Source organism: Aulonocara sp. 'chitande type north' Nkhata Bay, linkage group LG11, assembly GCF_057382095.1.
Source record: "Aulonocara sp. 'chitande type north' Nkhata Bay isolate Kocher_YH1m ecotype deep benthic linkage group LG11, A_spYH_male_GT1.1, whole genome shotgun sequence".
Taxonomy (NCBI): Eukaryota; Metazoa; Chordata; class Actinopteri; order Cichliformes; family Cichlidae; genus Aulonocara; species Aulonocara sp. 'chitande type north' Nkhata Bay.
Window position 1 is genome coordinate 28865061 of NC_141354.1, and position 22969 is coordinate 28888029.

The 22969-nt window shown below is 41.9% G+C and overlaps 2 protein-coding genes across 8 annotated transcripts in view; one reads left to right on the forward strand and one right to left on the reverse strand.

The window, feature by feature from the left end:
- The window catches only part of epb41l4b (erythrocyte membrane protein band 4.1 like 4B), a 29958-nt gene extending 20495 nt beyond the window's left edge, over positions 1 to 9463 (forward strand). The window contains exons 21-23 of one of the 2 annotated variants that reach the window (XM_086311852.1): positions 134 to 254; positions 454 to 587; positions 4252 to 9463. In XM_086311852.1, the coding sequence (XP_086167978.1) occupies positions 134 to 254; positions 454 to 587; positions 4252 to 4315 (319 nt within the window). In that variant the 3' untranslated portion in view covers positions 4316 to 9463. The remainder of the gene's footprint in view (positions 1 to 133; positions 255 to 453; positions 588 to 4251) is intronic. The other variant, XM_086311853.1, reaches the window with a different exon arrangement.
- esrp1 (epithelial splicing regulatory protein 1) lies at positions 8561 to 22424 on the reverse strand. 6 transcript variants are annotated; one of them, XM_086311847.1, is made up of 16 exons: positions 22052 to 22424; positions 21492 to 21650; positions 21257 to 21373; positions 20764 to 20875; positions 19765 to 19908; positions 19342 to 19396; positions 19146 to 19253; positions 18871 to 19003; positions 18746 to 18788; positions 17803 to 18122; positions 16890 to 17114; positions 16536 to 16788; positions 15027 to 15207; positions 11736 to 11877; positions 11187 to 11276; positions 8561 to 9848 (listed from the first exon to the last, which is right to left on the reverse strand). In XM_086311847.1, the coding sequence occupies exons 1-16, from the start codon at positions 22181 to 22183 to the stop codon at positions 9714 to 9716; spliced, it is 2349 nt and encodes a 782-aa protein (XP_086167973.1). In that variant the 5' UTR covers positions 22184 to 22424; the 3' UTR covers positions 8561 to 9713. The 6 variants fall into 6 exon arrangements, with proteins under 6 accessions (XP_086167973.1, XP_086167972.1, XP_086167974.1 ...); XM_086311846.1 differs by having other exon boundaries at positions 19146 to 19256; positions 22052 to 22423; XM_086311848.1 differs by having other exon boundaries at positions 16548 to 16788; positions 19146 to 19256; positions 22052 to 22422.
- Between the last annotated feature and the right edge of the window lie 545 nt (positions 22425 to 22969).

Consider the following 22969-nt stretch of genomic DNA (forward strand, 5'->3'; position numbering starts at 1 on the left):
TGGAAAATGAACACTCCACAGAGTACTTGAAGCAGCAGCCGTGCTATCTCTGCTCTTTGATAGTGACATCTTGTTCAGAGCGATCTGTAGGTCGTGTAAGCCACTTATAGTCTCTCCATTTGTTGCTTATCAGTAACCACGAAGATGAAGATAATCTCCCTGAAGCACTCGCAGCCATCTCCTCCCAAAGTACAGCAAAGTCGGGCTCTAGCAGCTCATTGGACAGACAGATACAGCCGTCAATCTACCCACAGGTAACACACATCTTCACACATGCGCACACACACACTTTAAAAACCCTTTAAAACGGGTCTTGGTGTAGTACACTATGCTCCACTTATGGGGGGATTATTTCCACACCTCTCTGCATTATCTGTAATTGTGTGTGTCTGTCTGTCTGTGTGGTGTGTGTGTGTGTGTGTGTGTGTGTGTCTACACTGATGTGTATTGCAGGGGGATAATATGCCAGCACTGGAGCTGGGTAGTCCATGCTGTCCCTCTCCTTCGCCCTCCCCTCATCTCTCCCCTTCTTACTACCGTAGCTCCATTCCTCACCTGGTTCCTTACCTTACTGCCCATAACGACAGGTAAACGCACCTCCTCGCTCTTATCTCTTGGACACTTTTATACAGCGCTGGTTTGCTCAAGTGCTGTATTGAAGCCTCAGGCTCTTGTTTGACGCTTGCACATGAAAAACAATCCCCTGTTTCAGTTAGTAGCTGATGCTAAACCGTGAGGCCAAAGTGAACAACCGTGTGACGCAGACAGGAGGATTTTCAGAGTGAGATTTGGGAAAACTGGCTAATATTGAAAATCTTATTTCCAGCATGTCAAAGCAGTAAACAAGAGCTGTCCGAGACTGCGTACCTCCACCAGTGCTGAAATGACCCTCCACACCATGCATGAATTGAGCCCCTGGATCCAAAAGAATGTCTGGATCCAGACTAGTTTTTGATATTATCTTGAAAATATCAAGACAATATCTCACTATTTTTCCTGCTACAGTATGATTACAGTTATCCTCAGAAGTTTACATCCACTCATCACGAGAATGGATGTCATGATAATTTGGGGCTTTTAATTTCTTTGAGCTGTTGTTTTTCCAAAGTGGAATGAGCATACGGCATACAGCACAAGTTTGAATTTATTATTTTCTCTAATCCACACAGACTTACTTAAATCTTGTAATAAGCGGTGCCGACGGTTCAACAATGTCTTTCAACTTCACAAGGCCAAGACCTTTTAACTTGTCCTTATTGCTCGTGATTGACTGCAACTGGTAGTTTCATTGATTTATTGGATGGCACTCATTAGACTAATACTCAGAACAACTCAGTAAGAATCTGAGGAGAAGAATGGTAGATTTAAAGAAGTTGTGAAGGTCTCTTGGAGCCATTTCTAAAAAACTGCAGATTTCAGGATCATTGGTTCAAACAGCTGTACACAAGAACAAGTTATTCGGATGCGTCTCCATTTTGCAAAGGTCTGGAATAAGTGGTGTTAGCAGTAGCTATTCCCCTGCCAGTGGTACCATCGTGAAGTGGATGGAATAATGAAGAAGGTGGACTACCTCCAAAACTTTTACCTCAAACCAACAGCTAGACAGTTTGAACACGGTTGTTTGTTCCAACAGGACAATGATCCCAAACACACATCAAAACTAGTTTGGAATGGATAAAGCAGGCCAACATTAAGCGTCTGGTACGGCGTTCCCAAAGTCCTGACCTCAACCCGATTGAATATTCGCGGACTAGATCTGTTCCAGGAAATGAACTCTATGGATTCTGCCAAGAAGAGTGATTAAATATCGAGCTGGAATTATGCCAGGAGCTTGTTGAGGCTGCCAAAAATGTCCGGTCGAGATGCAACTTGCTAAATGGAAATTTAACCAAATATTAGTGGGTACATTTGAGCCTCTATGTATACTGTGGACTCTGTGTAGATTAAGAAAATCCAAAAGCAAATTTAAACTTGTGCATCCAATTCCCCAAATATGCTGTACAATCATTGCACCCTGGAAAACAAACAGTTCTAAGAAACCATTAAAAGCCCCGAATTACAGTGACATCACAAAAGACAAACACACACACAAAATCACCCACATATTTATTTATCAGGGTGTAAATTGCAACCTTAAACCAATAATAAGCAAATGACACTGATTTATTTTTTTTAACAGCTGCAGCAGAAGCTGAGCGTAACGAACAATATCTGCATTTCAGTCAATGAAGTTTGAGATGGCCCCTTCAGTACAGCTTAAAAAATAAACACGTGCACCCTAGAACTGAAAACGAGCCTCCACTGGTTAAGTTAACTTTTGGGGCAGTTCACTTTCGTGCTACTTTAATCTTCTACATTTATTTGGCAGCCGGGCTGCTTTGACCACTTTATAAAACATAATGCAGTGTAATAAAATCACATCAGCGATTCCAAAACCAATAAGATGATTTGATTTGATGGAAATAGCTGCTCATTTCTTTAGGACGTGACAGAGAAGCTTGAAGGCTGAGCTACACATTCAGTAAAAACTCACTTAAGTCTAATTTTCTGACTTCATCTGTTTGCCCATATATACAAATTCCATAATAAACAGCAACATGGCGAGACAGCCAGCATCACACTCTTCTCCAAAGTCCACGTTACTCAGGGTATGTTACGCTCTAAGCAGTCCCACCATGGACTCAAGCAAGTAGGAACTATAATTGCTTTTCACGGGGTGCTACAATAATCAACTTAAAAGTTACACATAAAATTATAAAGAGCTAATTAAATAATCAATCACATAATAAACTCAATTACGCAACGACATTAAATAATATTGCACAACTTAATATGCACCGCAAATTAATATAACCTAGAAAAATTAAATTAGAAGTGCAGTAACTAATCACACTGGAGACAAAAAGTTGATAAACTATAATGAGAAGTCCCATCAGAAGCAGTCGCAGCCTCTGGCTTCACTGAAAGTCACATGACTTGTGGCGACGTTAGCCTTTTATGAACGTGCTGATTAGACATTTAGCTCATTAGTCATTCCCTGCAGCCTTTAGATGACATGAAGTTCATGTTATCTAACACGATTTACACCCACTGGCCACTTTGTTGGGTACACCTTTTCTTCTGCACATTAACAAAATATCTAATCAGCCAATCACGTAGCAGCATTTGGACATGTTAAAGATGACCTCTTGAAGTTCAAACCGAGCCCCCAAATGGAGAAGAAGTGACTTAGAAGGTGGCATGGTTGTTGGTAACAGGCTGGTCTGAGTGTTCCAGTAACTGCAGATCTTCTGGGAGTTTCCCACACAGTCATCTCTATGATTTAAAGAGTGAAAAAGAGGAAATTCTCTGGGTGAAAACGTCCTGCTGATAGAAGTCAAAGGAGAATGGCCAGACTGCTTTTAGCTGTGGGAAGGAAACAGTTACTCAAATAACCACATGTTCCAACCAAGAAAAGCATCTCTGAAAACGCAACACCTCGAACTTTGAAGCAGTTGGACTACAGCGGCAGAAGACTACACCAGGTTCCACTCAGCTAAGAACAGGAAAGTGAGGCTCCTGTTCACACAGGCTCAAATAGAAGATTGAAAAAATGTTGCTGGTCTATTTCTGACAACAGCATGAAAACATTCACATCATTGGTATCTGTGCATCATTTAAACACCACAGCCTGAAGATTGTTGCTACTGTGTCTGTCCGCTTCCAGCACGATAGCGCACCACAGCTCAAATCATCTCAAACCGGTTTCTTAAACATGACGATGAGTTTGCTGCACTTGAATGACCTCCACAATCACTAGATCTCAGTTCAGTAGAGCAGCTTTTTAATGTGATGGAACGGGATAATCACGTCATGGATGCAAAGCTGGCAAATCTGCAGAAATAGTGCAATGCTATCATGTCATGTGGGCCTAAAAATCTCTGAGGAATGTTTCCAGCATCTTGTTGTTCTGTGCCATGAAGAATTAAAGCAGCTCTGAAGATAGAAAACTGGTGCTAGCAAGGTGTACCTAACAAAGCATCAGATGAGTGTAAGATCTGTGTATGACCAGCTTAAATTGCCAGACAACTTCTTATCCTGTAGCTGCTGTTCTTTGTCTTTGTAACGCAGACTTTGTGTTGTTTCTGTCATAGTTACTGTTGTAAAATGTTTTGTTTTTTTTAATTTTCTGTTATGAAAATTATATTTCACCTTGTTGCAGAAACAAAAGTTCAAGTTTAGAGCTGTTAAATCGTATGTTCGTGTCTGCAGCGGAGAAGAAATTAGGGTGGACAGAGAGAAGATCCTGAGAGCGCTCCTGATGACAGAGCTCTGAGACCTCGACCCTTCAGACGGAAGCTAAGAAGTCCCAAAGTCACTGGTGTCAGTCAGCATTTGTATACTTGCATTGCACATTTAGCAGTTATAAATCTATATTTGCATAAAGGCGGTTGTTATATTTGCTTAACTGTTATTTTAGAAAGAAGGCTCTTTGTAATAACTGAACTGAACCTGTACAAAAAAGTGAAATGGAAACAAGTGGATTCACTCACATGCATTACAGACGAGCTACAGACTGTATTCCTGGTGCTGCCTGCATGATTAATGTTTCCCTAAACGATTATCGGATTTTGCTTTGGACTTCTGTTTATGTGTGAGTTCATCCTCATTGTCTTCATCGCCGTGTCCGTGCTGATGCCTAAACTGTGTTTCAGACAGCGACTGTTGAAGCTTTGATCTCCATGTAAAAAGCACCCCTGAAATGAAAGTCACTCACTTTCAAATCAGTTTGTTCAAAATGTAAATACTCATTGATATCCTGAGAACAGAGCAGGCGTTGTAAATGCTTACCTCAGTACTGTAATTCCTATATCAGATATCCATTTTTTTACACGCAAAAAAACATCAGCAGCGTCTGTGGTTTTAAAGAAAATCCTGAACAGTGTGAGTTGAAAGTGAAAACTGAATATATCGACACCTCAGTCTCCGTGTGCCCACCAGGAGGCGCCAAAGCTCCTGTGGCAGCAGCCTTGATCTTGTGTTACAGGTGTTCATGAAAAACCTCTCTTGCGTCCCTTTGCTGTGTTTTTAACATGCAGCTCAAAACCAAATCTGGCCTCAGAGGTCAGACCCTTGGAAATATTTAATTACTGCGCAAAAAACAAAAACTTCACTTCAGCCCTTCTTTGTCACAATCCGAGGCAGCACATGATCTGCACCTGTACTGTATGTTGCTGATTGAGTTTTCCTACCTTGGACTGGATCTCAATAAAGGCCACATCATCGGTTTGACAACTCTGCAGCAGCATCTTTGTTTCTTTTCTTCCTTCCTGACATGGGAATGTGGCTCGGCCTCGCCCTGCCTGCCGGTTTGTTAGGTATGTGCCTCTCACCCTCCCTGCGACGGAACAAAAGATGTGTGCTGTGCGGGACTTTAGAGAGGTATCTGCCAGTGCGGTGAGTCAGCCTGTTAATTGTACCTCTGTTTTGTGTTAGATAATTCATCTTCAAGGTGAGATGCAGCACAGCAGAAAGAGGGAGGGAGAGAAGAACTGCTTCGAAGTGAATCTGCTGTAAATGATTCAGTTTTTTAAAAATGGGGGAAGCCTGCGCAGACTTCGGCATTTGGCCCTCCCACTGGTTTTGAAACAACTGCAAAATCGTCCTTCATAATTTCTCAGCTCAACCTGCATTACAAGCTTAAATTCGTTGTGGAATTTGTTTTTCTCACAAAGCTGCACAGTAGCAGAGGAGGGGCGAGCAAACACCGCAGTTATGGTGACCACAACAAATGGGATCTTCTGCTTTTCTGGGAATTGATATTTGAGAAATTAACAGGCACAGGAACAGTTAAAGGAACAGAGGTGTTTCTACCATTTTTTTTAATGGGCTCAGTCTTTTAAGATTGATTAACATTTAAGCATTAATAAAACAATGATTAACGTTTTTTACATTCTAAAAACTGTGTGCCCTCTTGCACATCTATAGATGATAAAATACTCCTACTTCGATTACAGGGCTTGGTTCCCTCACAAACAAGAAGTTTTACACATGAACAGGACAAATCTAACCTTTTAACAGCTGAGCAGCTGAAGGAAGCCAAAGTGACAGCCACGCCTTTAAAAACCAATATTAAGTGGAGTTTGAATGGTCTCCTGTTAACCACAAAGACAATGTGGTTAAGAAACAAAGACCTGAAACTATATAAAACACGTAGACGCTTTTGTTCTGTCATTAAACCCTTTGTTAGACTGCATCGGGGAATAAAAGAAGATAAAGACACTAGGCAGCTTGTTACAGTTAACTGTCACTACATACAAAAAGCTGTTCACTCTTTAATTCACTTCAGTTTGTTTCTGTGTTATTTTTAATCTTCATTAACTATGTTGTACATGTATGTGTGTCAGAGGCAAGATTCTGGAAAGTCAGTACAGGTTTTACAATAAAAACAGAACTTTCTAAAAGCAGCTGACTCACAGTGTCGTGGACATCCACAATAGATATTTGTCTATCAAAGCCTCATAAGGCAAGTTTTGATTCAAATGTTTACCAAACTAACAAACACTAAAATAAGGATATTTCCTCTAAATTAGTTTTCGAAGGTCACAAAATCCTTTCAGTTTTAATTTTTCAAAATTCCTAAACTAAAATGTTTTATATGTTTTGTAGTTAACTATAATAACCTTGCTGCAGGTCACATTGCAAAGACAGAAAATGACATACATGATGTTACATAAAGACAGGCAAAAATAGAAAGCCGACTCCTTCACTTAATGTACTTAAAAGAGTGGGTAGACAGTCGAATACGTTGCCCTCCATGATTCTATATACTAAACCTCCACAGACCTTCTTTACTTCCCTCGTTAGCGATATCTTAATAGACCTGGAGCACTGCAGGTAGACTGTCCATCATATTGCACCATGCAAAGTGACTGCATGCTCATTTTCTGATACCAAGCTTCTGAAACTCTCTGGGCTGGCCTATATACATTTTTTGCTGAACTTCCAGCCATTCGTTGTGAATGTATGAGCCTTACATGAAAGTCTATGGCTTCTCAAATGAGTTAAAGAACATGCTGCCTCAGGAGCTTAACTGTATCAACTGCAAGCAGACAATGTGCATTGTAGTGGATTTAGAATCCATAGTTTGCCACTGCATTTCTGTGTGCACCAACTGCATGTTTTACTCCAGGCTGTAACTCTGCAGACCACTGCAAATCTTCTCTGTCAGTCATGCTGCGTCTAAACTATCAGCGTTTTGAAAATGTAAAAAACTCTCCATTATAATAATAATAATAAGTTTTTTTCTTTGTGTCATTGCTTCATCAACCTGACTTTTCAACTTCACTGAAAGAAGATGTCCAGTTGTGTGTCTGCTATTTGAAAAAAGATAGCGATAGCATCCAGATCACATGGACAGTGTTGTGCCAATAAGTGATTTCAGGTATTTGCTGAAAAAATGATTGCCTGTGTTTAAACTGGCCTATAATCTATAAAACATATGTCAAACATACCTTATAAATGATATTAAGTGCTACCTTCTAGACCTGCCCCTGCACAGGTAGTTTATACCTATTATACACTTTTAAATAAACACTTTTATTAACACTAGCTCTGTGAAAATGGCTCCAAAAACATTTCATACTGAGTGACATGGGTTTCTTTGGGTTTGTGGGGACTTCATCCACATAAGTAAATGTTGCAAGGACAGGATATAAGTGTGGAACATGAAAAAGATTAAAGATCATCTCCTGCTAAATGTTAAATAACTAAAATAATCCTCTTGTTATTAAAAAAAAAAACCTTCCCTTTTCCTGATAGTTGTCTGTCCCTGACAAACCCTGGATTATTTTCTTAATAAAAGATTTGATTTAATCTACTCTGATTCTTTAAATCTAAGACGTGCTCAGTTCAATCAATAAATTAAAAATTCCCTAAATGAGCTGCACTTATCTGCACTTTTTTCATACCAGTGTAACTTCACTGGATTTCTCCACAACATCTTACAGACAATACATTTATTTTCCAGACGTCAAAAAGGTGAGAAAAACTTTGTCACATGGATAAAAATAAATAAATTCTTCCTGCTGGTTTGGACAGTGTGTGTGTGAGTGTGTGTGTGTGTGTTTTGTGAGTGGGAGACTAAGTGTTTTTAAAAGAGATTATTTGGGTGGGGTGCAGAAGATTGTATTACACAATGTAACTCTGCCCTGAGGGGGTCTGACATGGTTTTGTCTGCTTTCCTTCTCTCTTCCCACTTCCTGATCTATTTTCTGCTCTTTTCCACGCAGTAAAAAGAGAGGCCATCCTCTCACATAATGTGTTCAGTGTGTCTAGATGACAATAGCTTCTTTGCTATAGCATGTGTATGCGGGCACCGCAGAGGTAATCGCTGAGGACAGTGAGAGGGAGTTCCCACAGTTTCGCCCTGAGCCACGTTGTGTCACGAGACAAGCTCCACCTGCATATTTGCACTCCTGCACTTTAAAAACCCTCATGAGACACAAACAGGCATACTACACGGCAAAGTGAAATGATCAGAAGGTAAACAGTGAAATCAAACAGCTGGAGGATGACAAACTTGACATGTTAAGTTTATTGTTTGTTTTTCTTTTTCTTTTTCAGCATGCCTGCAGTAGGGCGTCCTGAGGAGGATTAAATCCTGCTGTGGCACATGCGTACAGAAACATGAAGCCCAAACATCAACTTTATGCTGAGCATAAACGGCATTTAAATTCACATGAAACATATCCGACACGTCCTTCATTCCTTTCCTTTTCGCCTTTCCTAAAAATCTACAGGTTCAAAAGAAGTACGGTGATTAGATTTCTTAGAGCAACCTGTTTGTTCAAAAACGTTCTCCAATAACAGCGTAGACGGTGGAAAGAAGACAAGGAAAGTGTGATGGACTGCTAAAAATATGTCACAGAAGTGGTCATAAACCGGCTCTGGCTTTACTCTTTGCACAGTAAGCTGAGAGCTTGTGATCTGAGCCCTCTTGAAGAATGCAAATTTGTAGTTAAATTACTGAGAAGTGGGACTGTCTTCTTTTCAGCTGAATCCAAATACACAACAAGGAGGGGCTAATGAAGTGTGAGATGTCACAGTTTTTGTAAATTGAGGCCTCATAACAAGGTCCAGGCTATCAGACAAACTCACAGTGTAACATATAGGATATCATTCAAACATACTGCTATTGTTTTCATTAGTAGTCTTATTGATTAGCAGTGCATTGATATTTGGCATTATGTAAACATCTTAAAGTTTCACTACTAACTTCTTCATGCACTAAAGCTTCCAATACAATCACTGTGTACTGTATCAAATGTATATAAACACATACAATGTACTGCATTAACAGATTATGTAATAAAACATCTCAACACAGCCATGCGTAATACTCATTCTCATCTCTTTCACACTCACACACTTTCACTCTTCACAGAAAAGCTTAAACGTTTAGCTCAATTGCTACTAAGTCACTCCTCTCTAGTTTGGCTAACAAATATGTACCGTAATGATTACAATAGAACAGGTTAAAAAATCTCTATAAAGCTTTTAAAATACACAATGTGCAATATAAGATGAGAATGCTATTGTTGGCTAAGGCCACAGAGAATTTGGTATAAAATACATTAATTTCTGTTGCTAAAGATATAAATAACACATCTAAAAGGCTATTTAAAAAAAAATCTAACAAGTCTTTGACATATACCAAATTATCACATGTGACCCTAGAGCAGGGTCAAATCCAAATACTGCCCCCCTGGCTTGGTCATGAGAGCAGGTAGTGACATAAGAGGAGCCTCACTTGAGCTGCACTGACCAATCAGACTGCTGCTCAGGAGGGAAACAGACTCTGCAGGATTCTGCGGAGAGAAGAAGAACAAGGGTGAGGAAAGAGTTTTAGCCCCCAACAACAACAAAAAAAAGAGCACCTGCACCAGACATTACCCATCACCTTCTCAATCACCTAAAGCTGTTATTACCCATCTATTACACTACCACATTGCGACAGCACCATCTGACCGTTGACTAAGCCCCGCCCCCTTAGGTATTGTTGCAATTGTTCTGTAAAGTAATTTTACTCTTCAGCAGGCCAGTTTCGCAGCAGACATTTTGGCGTGAAGCAGCAGGTAATCACAAATGTCTGAGAAAGGACGTTAATAAATATATCTATAAGATTACAGTTAACCTGGTTCTGCCAGAAGATTCTTCCTGCAAAAAGGGAGTTTCTCCTTCTCACTGTTGCCAAGCGCTTGCCCTTAGGTGTGTTGTTGCAGTTCCCTTCTGTTATTTTAGGGTCTTTACCGTTTCAATTTTATTCGTTTCTGTGTTCTTTTTAGTGTTTCTAATTATCATTTGTCAGGTGGAAAATTCTAGAAGCTCAGAACAAGCGTTACAATAAAAACACATGACTCACAGCCAAGTGGATATGGCAGTCTCACTAAACATCTGTGTCATTACCTCCTCAGGATTAATGCATTCAAAAAGAAATTGAGCATAAAGTACAAAATGCTATTTTAGTTAGTTTTAGGGGGAGTTTTGAGAGGGGGGGAGGTAAGTTGTTTTTTTTTTAAATTTAGGTTAACTATATACATTTTCATACCTAGTTTTATGTACCTATAATATCCTTGTATTGATGTATGAAACATTAAAAAAATGTATCTTTAATACTGCAATGTAACAGTAAAAATGAGGACTTATTACTGGTTATCTGGGTAAGAGAACAATTCAAACTTTAAAGCAGCTACTTTCACTTTCACAATATTTTTATGTTGTTCTGTGATGAAAATGTCACCACTGAGGAGTTTCTTGCGCCCGCTATTTGACTTTCACGCTGTCTCGACATGCAGAAAAAGGACCATGCCTGTACAGTCAAAGGGGAGAGGGTTCAGTGGACGGTCAGTCGGCTATGTGGTGCTCAGTGTTTTCATTAAAGGCTTCACGAGCGGACAGAAAAAAGGTTAAACAAACGCCATGTGAAAACCCATGAAATACCTAAAAACCAAGAGATTTCCTCCAATTATTTAACCTAGTCAAAAGGAAATACCTGAAAATTCCCCATTAATGTGGAAAATGGTGCCCTGTAAGCCCTGGTGACCAGTAAAACCACAGCTACAACACCTTCTCTAAATTAAATCCCCCTGACTGATCCCTCAGCCAATCCTTACCTGCCACCTGCCTCAGACACCTTAAATACACACCCATTCTTTGGGCTGCGTAAGCAATGTCCTGGTCGGGTCATGAGTGTGCACGGGCCCGTGGGCGTGCATGAAAGCATCCTCGGGAGCATACTGTGGCATGAGGAAGGGGGAGGAATGATAGAGATGGGGGCTGAGACACATGTAGCCATAGACACTAATCTAAAGGCCTTTAAAATACAGAAAACAAAACCCAGTCTGTCTCAATATATTGCTTAAAGTAGTCCTTATCATGTCATAATTTATCTTCAGATTCTTCGTACTCTTTCAGGTTTAAATAAGATCTGAGATTCTCCAGTTCAAGTTGAAGCAAGCAGCAATCCGTGTGTGACAGAACAGGGAGAGGAGACAGGATAAACTAGTTTGATAGCCTCTGGGCAAACACAGTGGATGCCTGACAATACACACCCATAATACGAGGAGATTTGAATACAACACTTTAGATCCTACAGTGAGGTATGAGAGCTCTGAAGGCACAGAAAATCTCCATTATAGGAACTTCATTAATAAAATGCTAAGTGCACGGTGCATTTGAAGGACGCCACCTCTTACCTGGTAACCCTGCACTGCATTTATGAGCTCTTTGACTCCGTTGCTGTTGTAGGTCAGACCGGGCATACGCACCAGGCCTCCCGGCGAGGCAATGGAGGAGGGGGAGGGGAAGAAACCTAAGGTGTTAGGTGAGCCAGGTGGACTGGAAAAGAAAAAAAGAAGGAAAACAACAAGAAGGGAAAAAGGACAGAGACTGTTATCCTAAGTACAAAACCAGCATAAACATGTATCTTCTCAGAAAACACAACGTATGCAGCAGGATTCAGGAAAAACAAGACTGGGAGTAACTCTGGGTGTTGTCTTTGAGTGAGCTGCTCTCTCAGTCTCTGATGGCTCACCAAAGAGAACCAGAGGTCAATGCTTGTTTACCAAGTACTTTGATAACGCAGACTTCAGTCATTAACTACCCTTGCCCCAGCCTTTCTCCTTGGCAGTATATAATTCAACCAAGTACAAAATGCTCGACCTCTTTTCTTTTTTTTTTTTTTTTTAAAATGGGAAAAAACCTTTATAGTTATTGCAAGTTTTAGGTGTTTTTAATCACTCACTAATGTACACAACATGTTTCAGTGAAAGTAAAACTATTTTGATTTTGATTGATGCTATGCAGGCGGTTCAAAGAAGAAGATGACTAAGAATGAAGAAGATCAAGCGTGGATAGCAGTTCCACATTTCTTATGCACATCCTGAACTTTTGCAGGGCTTTATGAGAGAAATATAAATATATGAATCACTCAAGCCCAACACTCAGTCTTTAACCTGCCGGCCTTGCAGTACAAAGTGTGCATATCTTTATGAATAAAGCAAGTAAATAAGTGTCCAGCAGCTCTACACAGGCTCTCTAAACCAAATGGACTATTTCCATTCACAGGGGTATGCCAGGACTGGGGAATCCACCTCTTATGTGCTACATGTGAGAAATGGAAGCTCTGCCTGGATCTGAGAGTTTGTCTGAGAGCAACTTCACCCACCAGTAAACAACCCACAAGTAAACACCACCCGGCAGCCTCGGCTTAGCGTCGGTTGGCTCGTAAATTTCTTTATAGAAATTCAGGAGTGGTTGATTTAATGTGAGAAAGGAAGATTACTTAATGGGAGAAACAACAGTAAGCTCTCACAAAGCATCAAGGATATTTCAGGTAAATGTGTACATACAGTGGGGCAAAAAAGTATTTAGTCAGCCACCGATTGTGCAAGTTCCTCCACCTAAAATGATGACAGAGGTCAGTAATTTGCACCAGAGGTACACTTCAACTGTGAGAGACAGAATGTGAAAAAAAAAAATCCATGAATCCACATGGTAGGATTTGTAAAGAATTTATTAGTAAATCAGGGTGGAAAATAAGTATTTGGTCAATAACAAAAATACAACTCAATACTTTGTAACATAACCTTTGTTGGCAATAACAGAGGTCAAACGTTTACTATAGGTCTTTACCAGGTTTGCACACACAGTAGCTGGTATTTTGGCCCATTCCTCCATGCAGATCTTCTCGAGAGCAGTGATGTTTTGGGGCTGTCGCCGAGCAACACGGACTTTCAACTCCCGCCACAGATTTTCTATGGGGTTGAGGTCTGGAGACTGGCTAGGCCACTCCAGGACTTTCAAATGCTTCTTACGGAGCCACTCCTTTGTTGCCCGGGCGGTGTGTTTTGGATCATTGTCATGTTGGAAGACCCAGCCTCGTTTCATCTTCAAAGTTCTCACTGATGGAAGGAGGTTTTGGCTCAAAATCTCACGATACATGGCCCCATTCATTCTGTCCTTAACACGGATCAGTCGTCCTGTCCCCTTGGCAGAAAAACAGCCCCATAGCATGATGTTTCCACCCCCATGCTTCACAGTAGGTATGGTGTTCTTGGGATGCAACTCAGTATTCTTCTTCCTCCAAACACGACGAGTTGAGTTTATACCAAAAAGTTCTACTTTGGTTTCATCTGACCACATGACATTCTCCCAATCCTCTGCTGTATCATCCATGTGCTCTCTGGCAAACTTCAGACGGGCCTGGACATGCACTGGCTTCAGCAGCGGAACACGTCTGGCACTGCGGGATTTGATTCCCTGCCGTTGTAGTGTGTTACTGATGGTGACCTTTGTTACTTTGGTCCCAGCTCTCTGCAGGTCATTCACCAGGTCCCCCCGTGTGGTTCTGGGATCTTTGCTCACCGTTCTCATGATCATTTTGACCCCACGGGATGAGATCTTGCGTGGAGCCCCAGATCGAGGGAGATTATCAGTGGTCTTGTATGTCTTCCATTTTCTGATGATTGCTCCCACAGTTCATTTTTTCACACCAAGCTGCTTGCCTATTGTAGATTCACTCTTCCCAGTCTGGTGCAGGTCTACAATACTTTTCCTGGTGTCCTTCAAAAGCTCTTTGGTCTTGGCCATGGCGGAGTTTGGAGTCTGACTGTTTGAGGCTGTGGACAGGTGTCTTTTATACAGATGATCAGTTCAAACAGGTGCCATTCATACAGGTAACGAGTGGGGGACAGAAAAGCTTCTTACAGAAGACGTTACAGGTCTGTGAGAGCCAGAGATTTTCCTTGTTTGAGGTGACCAAATACTTATTTTCCACCCTGATTTACGAATAAATTCTTTACAAATCCTACCATGTGAATTCATGGATTTTTTTTTTCACATTCTGTCTCTCACAGTTGAAGTGTACCTCTGGTGCAAATTACTGACCTCTGTCATCATTTTAGGTGGGGGAACTTGCACAATCGGTGGCTGACTAAATACTTTTTTGCCCCACTGTATTTACAGATTTTCAGCTGGAACAAGGTGAATTTCTTTTTGAGTTCACAAGATTTTCAGAAAGCTTGACCTCTGTCAAGGTCACTGAGATTTGAACTCATCTGAGATTTTTAGTAGATATTACTATGGTAACAATTTGAAGCTCCTATGTCGCTTTGTTCTCGAGTTATAGCATTCACAAACTTAGGTGTCCAGGCTGCCCGCCCGCCTGGCAGGATGCCGACAATAGCCCCTCAGGCTTTGAAGGCTGAGAGGTAAAAACTGTGAGAATTCCTGCACACTGTTAAAACAATAACTTTCTGTGACCTTTATGCGAACTAATCAGACAAATCAAAACTTTTCAAACAGATAAAATCAAATAATTTCAGCAATGAAGAGAGTTTTCCCTTTGGACCTTCCACTAACAGACCTCTCACCTATTCACCAATGCAAATATTTAATATTTAAACATTTTTGAAAATATTTTCACAAGCTGAGCCATTTAATCTCTGATTCAATAAATCCCTTCATCTGTAAATACCATTGTTTACCTGGGGTAGTAGGCTGCGTAGTTCATGTATAGCTGAGCTGAGGCGGGGTAGTAGGCATGTCCTGGTGGTAGGGGGCGAGGAGCCAGGACCACCTGCCCAATGGGAGGGTAGAGAGCAGCAGCAGCCTCTGGAGGCAGGACAGGTGGAGCAGGTGTGAAGGAATAAGATGGTGGCGATAAACCTGGCGAGGAGGAGAGGTAAAAGATTTTTAACCAGACGAACAGAGACACGCGTGAACAGAGACATGGTGGAGAAGTCTGCAAGGTCATTGTTTGTTTTTTGGAGAGGTGCTCATGCAAATCTACAAACAATGACCCTCCACAACATCACTCAGCACCTGACACACTTTGAATGTATGCACGTGGCAAACAATGAAAGCGTCAGCGTATTGTACACTACGCTGGACCACCGATGGGCCTGTAACCTGTATGTTTCATTATTTCAGTATTTTATTATCACCTCTGTGTAATTTCGGAGCAGGTAAGATGCTTTTAATTCACTCGACAGTTGTCAGTGTTTAGCAGCATCTGGTTTATACTTTCTCATATGCATTCATGCATAAAGCCTTCCAAGTATTAAATATTAGCAAAACGAGAGCCACAGCGCTGTCAGAGAACAGAGACACTGTCTAAATGCAGGGGACAGTGCCGCCTGAGCACTTTATCCTCCTTGCATGGTGATTCTGGCTGTTCCTGCAGTCTGTGTGTGCATTTTCAACATTTAATTTCATCTCATCATGGACCTTTTTAAAACCCGCATGTCTAGCCTTGAATCCCTGTGTTGTGTCCCTTTCACTAATGTGAACTATTTCATATTAAACAGCTCATAACCATTAGACGTGTTATAATCCTCTCTTTTTGAAAACTAAGAGTCCACATTTAAGTCGAAGGACTACACACACAGAGATCAATCCACCATCTACGCACCAGCGTTCAGATATGCCCACAGCCTTTACACAGCTCCTGATTGGACAAGCACAGGAGATGCACACACCAGAGGTGTGCCAGGCCATTGAGGCCTAATCCCACAACCACCTCTACTCATCTGATAAGATTAGAGAGATGTAAGCCATTTTTGATGTTTTATGAAGATAGCTGGAATCAAACTGTCTTGCTTACACTTTCCCAACCCTTTCAGATTTTTATGAAATACTTCAGCAGTGTAAGAGAGTGGAATTTATGAGATCGACAAACATGCCACTAAAAACAAACTACAGTATTTTCATCTAAATGTGTGAACACAGGCAACAACTGAAAAAAGGATGGTTACCCCATTAGGTTTATTAGGTCATGCAGATGGGTAATTTAATCACACTAAATTACAAAGAGGTGACACACTCACATACACCAACACAAACTCTCAGACACACAGTTTTCGATCCTCCTGGTTAGACCAGATTTCCTCATCTTCCCACAGTTTGAGATTGGAGAAAAACCCAGCAACCCTGCACAAGGCAGGAGCCCACCTACCCTGCAGTCCCGAAGCAACCCAGCTCCCAGCAGCACTTACGTCTTGACTTACATGGCGGCGGGCTGAGCCCTGTCCCACTCCTGCTCCGGGTGTATGTGTGTGTATGCGTGTGCGAGAGCGAGCCTCCCATCAGCACGAGGCCCATCTCCTCTGCGCTGCAGGGAAACACCTCCACGTAGCGGCTGTTTGCCCCACGCTGGCTGGACATCACATGCTTGTGAAGCCGCTGCGAAGCTTGGAGCGCTCGCTCAGCTGATGTCATCTGGATGAAGCAGTCACCTGACGGACGACCCTGAAAGCGGAGACGAATCAGAGATTACTCCGCAACACCTGTAAATTTGTGCTAGAAAGCATGTGAGTCAATGGGTGTGTCAGTGTGGGTGCTGCATGTACCTGCTGGTTGAGGACCATGTGCACTCCATGCGGTCTGATATCCTGTGTAAACTCGCCCAGGAAGGTGAGGATGTCCTCTATGCTCGCCGTGTACGGCAGCCCTCTCAGCCGCAGGCAGTCTCTCACTCCACCAGGAGGGGGCAGAAGAGACACCGTGGGCAGCACAGGCATCAGAGGGGCAGGGGCCACGGAGATCAGAGGGGTTGAGGAGTACCTGTTTAGCACCTAAGACACAGTTTCAAATTACATACCCTGCCTAAAGCAAAAACCTACCGAGTACGCAGTGAAGTTTTAGGAAACCCTTTCTCCTCTAGTACTGACAGGTAAAAGTCACTAACTATAACTCAAAAGCAAACATCTCAAGCAGAACAAAGCCAAGTCCAAGCTGTGTTTAAATATGACGCAACGTCAGACAGGAGCTGGCGTGGTGCCAACAGGACACCAGCGTGTTTGCATTTCTGGAGAGGACCAATAAACCTCGCAAGTGTCTCACACACACACACACACACACACACACCACGAAAGGCCTCTGCATAGATATGTAGGTGGACTGTCTGCTTATCAGTCCAGAAAGATAAGAAAATGAATGCCAAAGAGACACAAAGAGCAGTGGAGCACACGAAGAGCGAAAGAAAGTTCAAAAGAGAAAGGAGCAGCTAGAATAACCGTTTGTAGGGAAACATGCACACACAGTCCACCTTGTTTTACTGGTCCCCACCCATGAGCTTCTCTCCTATAATGCCTACAACTGCCTGAGAAGATAAGAAACACACCCTCACGTTGTCACTCTTTGCTGCTGTGGCCAAATAAACAAACAGTTTTTCTCCTCTAAAACCTACAAGTGAGCACACAATCAAGCACATTTCACTCAACCGCACACCGTAAAACAAAGCGAAGAAACACCCCGGCGTACCTGCTGCACCTCTGCTGCCGTACTCTTAAAAAGCTCGATATATCTTTTCCCCAGGATTTCCTTGTGTTTCCTCAAGGCGCACTGAGCATGTTCTTCACAGGCAAACAAAACAAACGCGTCGCCGGTGGGACGTCCATCTGGGTAGCGAACAAACAGGATGCCGTCCTTTCCCCCGCTGACGGGACACGTCTCTTTAAGTTCATCCTCTGGCGAGAAGAAGGCGAGCACCTGCTCGTGCGTGGCGGTGAAAGGGAGGCCTCGCATCCTCACTATGATCTGGTCCTCGCGGGACAGGAACATTGCTACCTCATGAGACGTACCTGACACAGAGAGAATGACACGGGCAAGCCCGTTCAACTAGTGTTAGTTGGCCTCCTTCTTCTTCTGCAATTGATAAGAGTGATGCTAAATCTGACTTTTCAAGCCTCTGTGATTTTGAGTAATCGTCTAAATCTCTCATCTGTATGACGATAAACTTTAGCTTTATGTAATGAGGTCACTTCTGGTTTCTGGGAGGCGTTCATCATGTGAGTAAAATTATTAATATTCAGGTCAAATGACTCAGTGATGAGCTGTGCCTTGTTGACAAACTTATTGCCCTTCATAAAAGGCTGTGTTGCCATTAAATGGTATCACTGAGTCATAACCAACAGCTTTTTGTACTAATAATAATTTTTCTTTTAAGATTACAAGTGGCATGAAGGAAAAATCCCAATGGACCTGGAGACATTTACAAAGGTCCTGAAACATTTTCAACTCCTAAAAATCATTATTACTAAATACATGAATTCAAGCTCATATAAGAAGTTGCTGAAGTATTAATAAAATAGCACCATAGAAGATCTCAAAGACTTCAAAAGTCCTCTTTTTCAACTCAGTTTCACTATATACACACATAAACCAGGCGGCTGCACTTAAGCTAACAGATATATGAACTTCCCACCTCCTGCTATCTTCAGGAAGTCATCTCCTGTCGCTTTATAAACCTGCCGATAGAGGGGAACGATGTTTAGTGATGGGACAATAATTTGGTGATGTGGCTGATTCTACTGTGTCCAGACGCCTTACCTCAATATATCTATTCCCCATGTGGTGTTTGTGTCTCTGCAACGCCAGCTCTCTGTGTTCCTCGCTCACAAAGCGAACCAGAGCTTCTCCATTCCTCCTCCCTTGAGCATTCAGGCACAATGCAACCCCTCCTCTAAAGAGAACAGCATATGAAGGGGGTTATAAAGCCTCTCTGAAAACCTCTGTCAGCAGCAGCTTTCTGGGTGTCATCAGTGATTAAAAAAAGATGATAAACAGTGTAAAAATGTGCGCCTTTAAAGATGTCAGCAACGTACTTGGCGATGTTGAGGCCTCTGAAAAATCGAGCGATATCCTGGTCAGAAGACTGCCACGGCAATCCTCTGGCTCGGATCACCGTGTTGTCGCACACTTTCTCCATTTTACTGCTGCACACACACACACACACAGGTATTATTACAGTGGATTATCAGGGAACAAAAATAACGTGTATCTTTAATAAATGTTACTCACCAAGTGCCGCTCTCGAACTTCTCACTAACTCTCTCGGGGTTCGAAAACGTGTGGCCTGCAACAGCAAAGTGACAGAGTCACCATGATAACACACAAAGTAATCAAGCTGAGACCGTTTTTAAAAGGCAAAGCAAATGGTTAAAGTCTAAATCAGGTAAGACCTTACATTTCTTTCCTTTCTTAATTACCGGTTTGTTAAGTGGCACGCTCAAAAGTAGTACTATGAATCTTGGATCATCCATTTTTGGGTGGGAAAATGATTAAAGGAAATTTCAGTTATCCTTAAAAGAGGTCCTAATTGATTTTCTAGTTTAGTTCACAGCAGGGTTTTACTTAAAGTAACACAGTTTTGGAACTCATTAGTAGTAAATCGATTTACTGATGTGTTTGCTAACATTACTCGGTAATGTACGTGGTACTTACAAAATGGCTCGGATAGCAGTGCCAGGACAATGCTGGACATAACCTGAAGCTGCTGTGTGGCTACTTCTGCAGGCAAAGGGACCGATGGATCCGGTGTGGCAGAGGGGTCCCACATGGTGGGCACATCAACAGGTATACTAAGAGCTGAGGAGGAGGTGGTTAAGGAGCACAAGCAAGAGAGCGACAGTGTTATTAATCATGAATGCATCGTGGTCCAGCAGGATTGGACGTTTGATTTCTTCTTTTTTTCCTCTCTCTCATTTCCTAAGTCCATTTTCAATTTAGTTGGAGTTGTATGCTTTGGGTGGAGCCCACTCTCTCAGCTTTCTTCTACACCTTCTCTGAATCAACCTGGAGTATTAAAAGGCAGGATATCCGCAAGATCGCTACACTGATCATCATGGCCGTAACCAGGCCCTCTTTGGTAACTGAGTTCCATTTAACCAGGAGGTTCATCTGCATTTAGAGTTGCCAGCCCTCTGTCCTATTCAAAAGAAGATCCGGTTGTATATGAGCGGAGTCATTCGCCTGCTCCCAAATAATTTCTGTTGCTGGTTTAATACATTTTTTAAAACTAGGTCTGATCTGTTTTTTCCCAAATCATGACAGAATAGACAGGTGTGTGAAAAAATGAAAAAAGTGAAAACAGAACAGCAATACACTCACGTGTTTTTCTTCCTATACCTGTGTGTGCGTGTGTGTGTGTATGGGGTTGGTCCTGTTGGGTAAACACACACTCTTTCACTAAGGGCTTAGTAAGGTGCTGCCACTCTTTCCTTATTTGCATTTCAAAAGCTTTATCCCTACAGCCAACTGCTTAATGCGTGTGTTGTGGATTTTTGAGGGTAATGCAATGCACAGTATGAGAAAGAACCAATCAATCGGATCAAATCAATCGAGCAAAAAAAACAAATGTCTGGAAATCCATGACTTAGACGGCGTAAACAGGCAACAGGACATGAAATGTTAATGTAAACAGGTGACGTGTTAAAAGGATACACTCTGCCATGGTGTGGACATTCAGAGCTTTGAGGTCAGGAGCGGGGAAGTGCTTCTTGAACTCCTTCCGAAGGTCAAAGAAAGAGTAGAAACAGTCTGGGACCAGGATGTTCTGGAGAGGAATACAGTGTGAGTGAAAGGCCCATCAGCAGCTTCTGTTTTTATTGCTGTGAAACTCATGTTTGCACAGGCCACAAGAGCATGCACTGCCTACTTCTTGTATCATTAACACACAGTTTGAAGGCACTCAGGAGAAATTTCATGAGCATCATGTGTGCCTGTCTTTTATGTGCACGAGTGTGCGGTATACGCATGGGCGTGTGTCACCGCAGTGGCTTCTCCTGTAGATCAGCTTTCAGTGTTAACATTAAAGTTCAGCGAGCAGTGCGGTGCTGACACAACACAGCCCTCTGAGAGCGTCGAAGGCTCCCGCAGCAGTGAGTGAGTGAAACATCCGCCCTGGCTGCTAGGCGTGTTCCCCCGCCCCGCTCACCTTGCTCGCGGCCTCGGGGTGAATCACTTGGCGGATGTGGAGCTGCCCGTCTGTACACAAACACACCGACGTGCCTGCGCCCGCGCTGTTCACCTCATTTGTCAGTTGCAGATGAAACTGTAAAAACATTTAGAGGTATGGACTTTAATACAGCTGCTTTAACCAGTGCTGTAACTGTAATTAATAATCTATAAATGGCCTATTAATGGCTTTCTGGCTACTTTGAAGACATTACCATGTTTAAAGCTTTATCAACGCTCGGTGCTTTGTACACACAGTCTGCTCCAGATCCATTCTCCTGTTCCACGCTCTCCTCCACCACATCCTCCTCCTCTTTTTCTTCTGTCAAGTCTGAGAGGTCAGGCTTTATGAGGAGCTCATTCACCTTGCCCAACTGGTTCAGAGAGGAAAAAAACAAGTCAGCCTTGAAACAGCCAGCCTAGCTAGAAACTCAGAGGCTTTGGAACAATATAATAAAACCAGCGTGAAATATGTGTGTTTGCTACATAGATATTATCACAGTGGAAAGCAGCAAAGGAGCAATTTAAACGTCTTACACATAAGGCAGAAGGTTTTTTGTAATTAAAGCGAACAATGATTTCTGAACAGGTGCGCGTAAGGAGGAATCCCACAAAAATCCCCCTGGCACACTTTTTTTTCCCTTATTAATATTGGTCTGACATCATGTATCGCTGTTTGCAGTCCACCTGTCCACTCCTTTGAACACCACATTTCCTGCTTTGGAGTCACGATGATTAGCAAGTAAGAACAAGCAGCCTACAAGTGAGTTTTTACCTTTTTGTTCTTTACATCCACGAGCTGCCAAACCAACTGCACGAGCTCCTTCTCGTCAGACCCCAGGAGATCTCCGCTCGCGCCAGATGTGGCGGTGAAAACCACCACCAGGTAGTCTACCTGCGCCGTCATCTGAATTTTTAAAAAAAGAACCGCAAACACACAGAAAACTAATCTAATACTAAACGAGACTAAAAGGGACTGAAGATCAGCGGGATGTGAGACGCGAGCGGGACGCGGGAGGTAGAAACGCCTTTACTCTGACACCTGAGCGCAAAGGTGAGCCCGTAAATCCAAAGTTTTGTCGCCTGTGAGATTTTATGTGAAGCCTCCCGCAGTCACCATCGCGAAGCAATGGCTGAACGCTCACCGCTTTTGTAGGGAAGCTACCTGTGCGACCACGTGACCCCTTTACCTGGCCCGTCCCTCTTTCAAGTGGTTCAAAGTTTAGTACGTGGCAGCTCACGCGGGACAGAAAAGGTAATAAATGGTTATTAGTATAAAACAACAACGAGAAAAAACAAATAATAAATAATAATAATAATAATAACAATAATAATAACAAATTTGAAGTATATACACTTTAGTTACTATGTAGTCAATTATTAAAATATTTCATAAATAGTAAATGTCTTTATAACAATTCAATAATTCGAATTGTAGTCTTTTTTTTTAAATAAAAAAATATTTTGTCTTTTAAGGGAATTGACAACAACAACAACAACAACAATAATAATAATAATAATAATAATAATAATAATGAGAAGAAGAAGAAGAAGAAGAAGAGAAAATGAGTGTGAGAAAAAAAATCTAATTTTTTGCTGAAATACAGAAAGAAAAATCCGTGAAATCAGTTTAAAAAATACTACTACAGACCAAGTGGAGCTATCATGTTATTAAATCATAAAGTTATTAAAT

Excerpts from the sequence above, each read along its gene's own strand:
- esrp1 (XM_086311846.1), bottom strand. The coding sequence starts at position 22,183 with ATGACGGCGCAGGTAGACTACCTGGTGGTGGTTTTCACCGCCACATCT. Across the intron at positions 19,004-19,145 it reads AGAGGCCTCAACATCGCCAA|AGGAGGGGTTGCATTGTGCC; the intron begins GTACGTTGCTGA and ends TGTTCTCTTTAG. Across the intron at positions 9,849-11,186 it reads TTACGCAGCCCAAAGAATGG|AATCCTGCAGAGTCTGTTTC; the intron begins GTGTGTATTTAA and ends TTCTCTCCGCAG.